The sequence below is a fragment of the Petromyzon marinus genome (assembly GCF_048934315.1).
Source record: "Petromyzon marinus isolate PM22_M1 ecotype Great Lakes invasive population chromosome 73 unlocalized genomic scaffold, UKy_Petmar_22M1.pri1.0 chr73_unloc.1, whole genome shotgun sequence".
Classification (NCBI taxonomy): domain Eukaryota; kingdom Metazoa; phylum Chordata; class Hyperoartia; order Petromyzontiformes; family Petromyzontidae; genus Petromyzon; species Petromyzon marinus.
The window spans coordinates 34,447-42,495 of record NW_027422607.1 but is presented as its reverse complement, the minus strand read 5'-3'; the positions used below and the strand labels follow the sequence as shown (position 1 = coordinate 42,495).

Here is an 8,049-nt window from a genome sequence, read left to right as displayed (position 1 = left end):
GCGTGACCTGCCTTGCCACCAAGGCAGTGCAGCATTGCCCCTGGGTGCAACGGTTGGGGTCAGTCGAGGTGAAACGGATCGTGGCCAAGGTTTTGGTGCGAACCAATCAGACGGTTCCACGTGGGAGTGTGCGATTGGTTCTGCCTGGCCACGAAGGGGGTATAAGACGGGTGACCCAACGGAGCTCGGGGGAGTTCTCTCCCTGCACGAAGACAGAAGACTGGGCTGAAGTCCTAGCTAGGACCCTGGGCCCAGCCTCCCGGCCCTTCCAAGGGCTAAGGCTCGGCATACCCAGCGGTGAGGACCCACCGGTGCCAGCGGTGGGTCAGATAGCCTCCCCTAGGTCCTAGCCGGAGGACCAGGATAGTGGTAGACGTGCGAGTCCTGCCAGGTCCGGAGGCTGTGTACCTCCTTAGGTATCAAGGAGGATAGCGGTAGGCGTGTGAGTCCATCCAAGTCCGGAGGCTGTGTACCTCCTTAGGTATCAAGGAGGTTAGCGGTAGACGTGTGAGTGAGTCCATCCAAGTCCGGAGGCTGTGTACCTCCTTAGGTATCAAGGAGGATAGCGGTAGACGTGTGAGTGAGTCCATCCAAGTCCGGAGGCTGTGTACCTCCTTAGGTATCAAGGAGGTTAGCGGTAGACGTGTGAGTGAGTCCATCCAAGTCCGGAGGCTGTGTACCTCCTTAGGTATCAAGGAGGTTAGCGGTAGACGTGTGAGTGAGTCCATCCAAGTCCGGAGGCTGTCTACCTCCTTAGGTATCAAGGAGGTTAGCGGTAGGCGTGTGAGTGAGTCCATCCAAGTCCGGAGGCTGTGTACCTCCTTAGGTATCAAGGAGGATAGCGGTAGACGTGAGAGTCCCGCCAAGTCCGGTGTATGTGTTCCTCCTTAGGTATCAAGGAGGATAGCGGTAGGCGTGTGAGTGAGTCCATCCAAGTCCGGAGTCTGTCTACCTCCTTAGGTATCAAGGAGGTTAGGGGTAGACGTGTGAGTGAGTCCATCCAAGTCCGGAGTCTGTCTACCTCCTTAAGTATCAAGGAGGTTAGCGGTAGGCGTGTGAGTGAGTCCATCCAGGTCCGGAGTCTGTCTACCTCCTTAGGTATCAAGGAGGATAGCGGTAGGTGTGTGAGTGAGTCCATCCAAGTCCGGAGTCTGTCTACCTCCTTAGCTATCAAGGAGGATAGCGGTAGGTGTGTGAGTGAGTCCATCCAGGTCCGGAGTCTGTCTACCTCCTTAGGTATCAAGGAGGATAGCGGTAGACGTGTGAGTGAGTCCATCCAAGTCTGGAGTCTGTCTACCTCCTTAGGTATCAAGGAGGTTAGCGGTAGGCGTGTGAGTCCTGCCAAGTCCGGTGTCTGTGTACCTCCTTAGGTATCAAGGAGGTTAGCGGTAGGCGTGTGAGTGAGTCCATCCAAGTCCGGAGGCTGTGTACCTCCTTAGGTATCAAGGAGGATAGCGGTAGGCGTGTGAGTGAGTCCATCCAAGTCCGGAGTCTGTCTACCTCCTTAGGTATCAAGGAGGTTAGCGGTAGACGTGTTAGTGAGTCCCGCCAAGTCCGCAGGCTGTGTACCTCCTTAGGTATCAAGGAGGATAGCGGTAGGCGTGTGAGTGAGTCCATCCAAGTCCGGAGGCTGTCTACCTCCTTAGGTATCAAGAAGGTTATCGGTAGGCGTGTGAGTCCCTTCAGGTCCGGAGGCTGTGTACCTCCTTAGGTATCAAGGAGGATAGCGGTAGACGTGTGAGTGAGTCCATCCAAGTCCGGAGTCTGTCTACCTCCTTAGGTATCAAGGAGGTTAGGGGTAGACGTGTGAGTGAGTCCATCCAAGTCCGGAGTCTGTCTACCTCCTTAAGTATCAAGGAGGTTAGCGGTAGGCGTGTGAGTGAGTCCATCCAGGTCCGGAGGCTGTGTACCTCCTTAGGTATCAAGGAGGTTAGCGGTAGACGTGTGAGTGAGTCCATCCAAGTCCGGAGGCTGTGTACCTCCTTAGGTATCAAGGAGGTTAGCGGTAGACGTGTGAGTGAGTCCATCCAAGTCCGGAGGCTGTCTACCTCCTTAGGTATCAAGGAGGTTAGCGGTAGGCGTGTGAGTGAGTCCCTTCAGGTCCGGAGGCTGTGTACCTCCTTAGGTATCAAGGAGGATAGCGGTAGGCGTGTGAGTGAGTCCATCCAAGTCCGGAGTCTGTGTTCCTCCTTAGGTATCAAGGAGGATAGCGGTAGGCGTGTGAGTGAGTCCATCCAAGTCCGGAGTCTGTCTACCTCCTTAGGTATCAAGGAGGTTAGGGGTAGACGTGTGAGTGAGTCCATCCAAGTCCGGAGTCTGTCTACCTCCTTAAGTATCAAGGAGGTTAGCGGTAGGCGTGTGAGTGAGTCCATCCAGGTCCGGAGGCTGTGTACCTCCTTAGGTATCAAGGAGGTTAGCGGTAGACGTGTGAGTGAGTCCATCCAAGTCCGGAGGCTGTGTACCTCCTTAGGTATCAAGGAGGTTAGCGGTAGACGTGTGAGTGAGTCCATCCAAGTCCGGAGGCTGTCTACCTCCTTAGGTATCAAGGAGGTTAGCGGTAGGCGTGTGAGTGAGTCCATCCAAGTCCGGAGGCTGTGTACCTCCTTAGGTATCAAGGAGGATAGCGGTAGACGTGAGAGTCCCGCCAAGTCCGGTGTATGTGTTCCTCCTTAGGTATCAAGGAGGATAGCGGTAGGCGTGTGAGTGAGTCCATCCAAGTCCGGAGTCTGTCTACCTCCTTAGGTATCAAGGAGGTTAGGGGTAGACGTGTGAGTGAGTCCATCCAAGTCCGGAGTCTGTCTACCTCCTTAAGTATCAAGGAGGTTAGCGGTAGGCGTGTGAGTGAGTCCATCCAGGTCCGGAGTCTGTCTACCTCCTTAGGTATCAAGGAGGATAGCGGTAGGTGTGTGAGTGAGTCCATCCAAGTCCGGAGTCTGTCTACCTCCTTAGGTATCAAGGAGGATAGCGGTAGGTGTGTGAGTGAGTCCATCCAGGTCCGGAGTCTGTCTACCTCCTTAGGTATCAAGGAGGATAGCGGTAGGTGTGTGAGTGAGTCCATCCAAGTCCGGAGTCTGTCTACCTCCTGAGGTATCAAGGAGGATAGCGGTAGGCGTGTGAGTGAGTCCATCCAGGTCCGGAGTCTGTCTACCTCCTTAGGTATCAAGGAGGATAGCGGTAGGTGTGTGAGTGAGTCCATCCAAGTCCGGAGTCTGTCTACCTCCTTAGGTATCAAGGAGGTTAGCGGTAGACGTGTGAGTGAGTCCATCCAAGTCTGGAGTCTGTCTACCTCCTTAGGTATCAAGGAGGTTAGCGGTAGGCGTGTGAGTGAGTCCTGCCAAGTCCGGTGTCTGTGTACCTCCTTAGGTATCAAGGAGGTTAGCGGTAGGCGTGTGAGTGAGTCCATCCAAGTCCGGAGGCTGTGTACCTCCTTAGGTATCAAGGAGGATAGCGGTAGGCGTGTGAGTGAGTCCATCCAAGTCCGGAGTCTGTCTACCTCCTTAGGTATCAAGGAGGTTAGCGGTAGACGTGTTAGTGAGTCCCGCCAAGTCCGCAGGCTGTGTACCTCCTTAGGTATCAAGGAGGATAGCGGTAGGCGTGTGAGTGAGTCCATCCAAGTCCGGAGGCTGTCTACCTCCTTAGGTATCAAGAAGGTTATCGGTAGGCGTGTGAGTCCCTTCAGGTCCGGAGGCTGTGTACCTCCTTAGGTATCAAGGAGGATAGCGGTAGGCGTGTGAGTGAGTCCATCCAAGTCCGGAGTCTGTGTTCCTCCTTAGGTATCAAGGAGGATAGCGGTAGGCGTGTGAGTGAGTCCATCCAAGTCCGGAGTCTGTCTACCTCCTTAGGTATCAAGGAGGTTAGCGGTAGACGTGTGAGTGAGTCCCGCCAAGTCCGGTGTCTGTGTACCTCCCTAGGTATCAAGGAGGTTAGGGGTAGACGTGTGAGTGAGTCCATCCAAGTCCGGAGTCTGTCTACCTCCTTAGGTATCAAGAAGGTTATCGGTAGGCGTGTGAGTCCCTTCAGGTCCGGAGGCTGTGTACCTCCTTAGGTATCAAGGAGGATAGCGGTAGGCGTGTGAGTGAGTCCATCCAAGTCCGGAGGCTTGTACCTCCTTAGGTATCAAGGAGGTTAGCGGTAGGCATGTGAGTCCATCCAAGTCCGGAGGCTGTGTACCTCCTTAGGTATCAAGGAGGATAGCGGTAGACGTGTGAGTGAGTCCATCCAAGTCCGGTGTCTGTGTACCTCCTTAGGTATCCAGGAGGTTAGCGGTAGGCGTGTGAGTGAGTCCATCCAAGTCCGGAGTCTGTGTACCTCCTTAGGTATCAAGGAGGATAGCGGTAGACGTGTTAGTGAGTTCCGCCAGGTCCGGAGTCTGTCTACCTCCTTAGGTATCAAGGAGGATAGCGGTAGACGTGTGAGTGAGTCCATCCAAGTCCGGTGTCTGTGTACCTCCTTAGGTATCAAGGAGGATAGCGGTAGGCGTGTGAGTGAGTCCATCCAAGTCCGGAGTCTGTCTACCTCCTTAGGTATCAAGGAGGTTAGCGGTAGACGTGTGAGTGAGTCCCGCCAAGTCCGGAGTCTGTGTACCTCCTTAGGTATCAAGGAGGATAGCGGTAGACGTGTGAGTCCCGCCCGGTCCGGAGGCTTTGTACCTCCCTAGGGTATCGGGTGAGGGGACCGAATATCCCTCTGTGTGTGGTGTGTTAAGCGTTGTACGAGGAAATAATACAATAAACAGAGTGTGCTTCCTCAAGAAGTCTGCTCGTCCTTACAACACCACACCTCTAACAGTGGTTGCAAACATTCTGAGTGGCACGCATTTCAGCGTCACCGGGGATCCAACACCAGCGTGAGAGGCTTTGAAGGGGCTCTAGGAAAAGCCGCCTCGGGTGTGGACCAATCGGATTCGAAGGACGTGGGCGCCATTACCTTGCTTGCTTCTCTCGGTAAGGCCGCGTGGAATGAGAATAGAATGACGGAGTTTGCACGATGGAATCCTCGCGACGTCTCGCCCACGGCCACAAGAGGCCTTCTTCGGGCGAAAGGGACAGGCCTGTTGGGACGACGGAGCCACAGTGAACGCCGTTAAGATTCGCAGCGCACCTTTTGAGGCTGGCTGAGCGAAGGTCAGGCAGCCAAGCAAGTAGCATTTAGCATCGCAGAAGGCTGAGGGATCATTTCGTTGTTTTTAAATTCTCATTTCTTCGTGGTGGTGACTTTGCCGAAAGAGCCAAAGAAGATGAACGCTTGCAGTCACGAAAGATTCAAATCGAATAAAATAAGAAATTGATAAAATAAAACAGCACAATAATATTCTCACGGCGTTTCGGCCACAACACAAGCGGCCTTCATCAGGTGAAGGGACGAGACTGTCTGGTAGGACAACTTTGCTGCTAAAGTTGAGGCTTAAAGGTCGCGATCTGAGCGTGGCTTTTTAACTCCAGCGCTGTCCTACCAGACAGTCTCGCCCCCTTCACCTGATGAAGGCCGCTTGTGTTGTGGCCGAAACGCCGTGAGAATATTATTGTGCTATTTTATTTTATCAATTTATTATTTTATTATCATTTTACGTGGTGGTGGTGGTGGTGGTGGTGACTTTACCGAAAGAACCAAAGAAGATGAATCCTTGCAGTCACGAAAGCTTCAAATCGAAATTAAGTGCCAACGTCACTCGTCAGGGGTTTTTTTTGGTCCGGTAAAGTCACGTACGTAGAGATGCAATAAAATTATATTGAAACAGAAATGTAATTTTGTTGTACTATCTACATGCGTGACTCTACCGCAAAAAAAGAACAAACGAGTGATTTTATGCGGACACGAAAGCTTGAATACTTTATTAGTGCCCTCATTATCATTATCGGCGTAGTCTCTTTTTGCAGTAGTAGGTTTTTACCCTTTTACCTGGCACCAAAAACCGATGGCTTTAGTCAAGGCTATCGTGTTTGCAATAACCACAGCGCAAACAGTCAAAATGCAAACAAAATGAGACTATATTCTTAGTTTTTTCGGTAAAGTCACCACGTTGAAGAGAAACAACAAGATAATAAAATATATATAAAACAATAACAAAAATTCTCACGACGTTTCGACCATAACTCAAACGGTCGTCTTCAGGTGCGTTATGCGAACCAACGCACCTGAAGACAACCGTTTGAGTTATGGTCGAAACGTCGTGAGAATTTTTTTTTATTGTTTTATATATATATTTTATTAATTTGTTGTTTCTCTTCAACGTGGTGACTTTACCGAAAAAACTAAGAATATGAATTACTGCAGTCACGAAAGCTTTAAATCAAAACGAGACTACTCTGGTAATGATATTGGCACTGTCCTTGAATTTTGTTAAACCCTGTTTGAGTTAGTGTGATGCTCCGTCTCTCTGTATCCCCTGGTGTATATCCGTGTTGATTCCCCCTGCTTAAGGTCTGCGCGTGTATATATATGTATCTGCGGTTATGTGTTTCCTCTACCTGATGACGATTGCTTGTGTTGCAATCGAAACGTCGTACGTCACGTGATATCATTTCTACGTGACTTTTGCCGAAAGGGGGGGGGGAAAAACCAAAACAAAGACTAAGGGCTGCTTTTCGGAGGCCGCAGGGTTTTTTAAAATTTTTAATTTTTTTTTTTTAAAAAATTTCCATCGAGTTTTTTTTAATAGACTGCCCGATGGGCCTCCACTCGGCCCCCAGCGGAGTTGCGGGAGGCCCCGTGGAAGCCGGTTCCCCCCCCCGCCCGGGGGTTTTCCGTCGGTTTCTGCGCTGAGAAGCCGACGCCGGCCCCAAGCCCTTCGGCGCGCCGTTCGTGCGTCGGTGGACGCCGACGGCGTTGGGAGGGGGTTCGTTGCCAGTGCTGCTCAAGGTGGGCCCTCAATTCTGGATCTGAAAGCTTTTCGCACCCGCGCCCGTTCGCTTCCGTTGGGTTCAAGTCACGGGGGTAAAGTAGTGAAGTAGTTAAAAAAAAATATATATTTTTTTATTAAAAACGCCAACGCAAAACAACAACAACAACAACAAAAATCACCGACGTTTCGACCGCAGACACAAAGCGCCGATGTTGGACCGACGACCGCCTTGCCGCCGCCTTGCCGCCGCCTTGCTGACGCCTTGCCGCCTTGCCGCCTTGCCGCCTTGCCGCCTTGCCGCCTTGCCGCCTTGCCGCCTTGCCGACGCCTTGCCGACGCCTTGCCGACGCCTTGCCGCCTTGCCGCCTTGCCGCCTTGCCGCCTTGCCGCCTTGCCGCCTTGCCGACGCCTTGCCGACGCCTTGCCGCCTTGCCGCCTTGCCGCCTTGCCGCCGCCTTGCCGCCTTGCCTTGCCGCCGGCTTCGCTGGGCGCTGACTTTGGCCGAATCGCGGCGGGGAGGGGGGCGAGGTGGTTCGGAGCCGGGGGCTTTTTACCCGATGACGCGCCATCGGCTAATTGCCCGTTACACCTCCCGGGCGTCCGCGATAGCCGTGGCGTCGCCGCGGCTATCGCGGTTTTTCCCCCCCCCCCCCGCCCCTGGAGACCCATTGCGGTGTCCCGCACGAACGACGTCGGTGGCTGGATTTTGACTTGAAGCTTTCGTGCCCGCAGCGACTCACATTCGCGGTCCTTTGGGTAAAGCCGCCACCGCCGCGGGAGAGGGAAACAATAAGATAATCAAATGTGCGTGTGTGCGTGCTTTTGTTTGGCCAGATTGAGGGGGCTAAGCGGGCGTGGCACGGGCTAGAGAAGAGATGGAGTGATGTGGTACAGGAGGACGTGGAGCTGAGTGGACTTGCCGATGACCGGTACCAGCGGTGTCAAGATCGGCCTCTGTGGAGGAGGCTCGTGAAGGATGCTACTGGGCAGTTGGAGGCGGTCGCCCTCCAACAACAACGGAGGGCGGAGGAGCGACGCTCACAACAACGAGCGGAGCGCCGGGTGGCTAAAGCACTGCGGGTTGGCACAGTAGGGGGCGCAGGTGGTGCATCAGCCAGGCATCTCAGTCAGTCGACCCATGGCACCTGGGTCTGCCCCGTGACCTCCTGCCAGCGGGCGTTCGACACTTCACGTGGCCTCAGGGTGCA

The 8,049-nt window shown here is 53.4% G+C and overlaps 1 protein-coding gene across 1 annotated transcript; it reads left to right on the top strand.

The window, feature by feature from the left end:
• The first annotated feature begins 875 nt into the window (after positions 1-875).
• On the top strand, positions 876-4,952 carry LOC142908120 (uncharacterized). The gene is made up of 4 exons (XM_076058380.1): positions 876-891; positions 1,347-1,621; positions 2,101-2,608; positions 2,674-4,952. The coding sequence occupies exons 1-4, from the start codon at positions 876-878 to the stop codon at positions 3,084-3,086; spliced, it is 1,212 nt and encodes a 403-aa protein (XP_075914495.1). The 3' UTR covers positions 3,087-4,952.
• The last annotated feature ends 3,097 nt before the right edge of the window (positions 4,953-8,049 follow it).

Excerpts from the sequence above, each read along its gene's own strand:
- LOC142908120 (XM_076058380.1), top strand. Across the intron at positions 1,622-2,100 it reads GTGTGAGTGAGTCCATCCAA|GTCCGGAGGCTGTGTACCTC; the intron begins GTCCGGAGGCTG and ends GAGTCCCTTCAG. Across the intron at positions 2,609-2,673 it reads GAGGCTGTGTACCTCCTTAG|GTATCAAGGAGGATAGCGGT; the intron begins GTATCAAGGAGG and ends GTTCCTCCTTAG.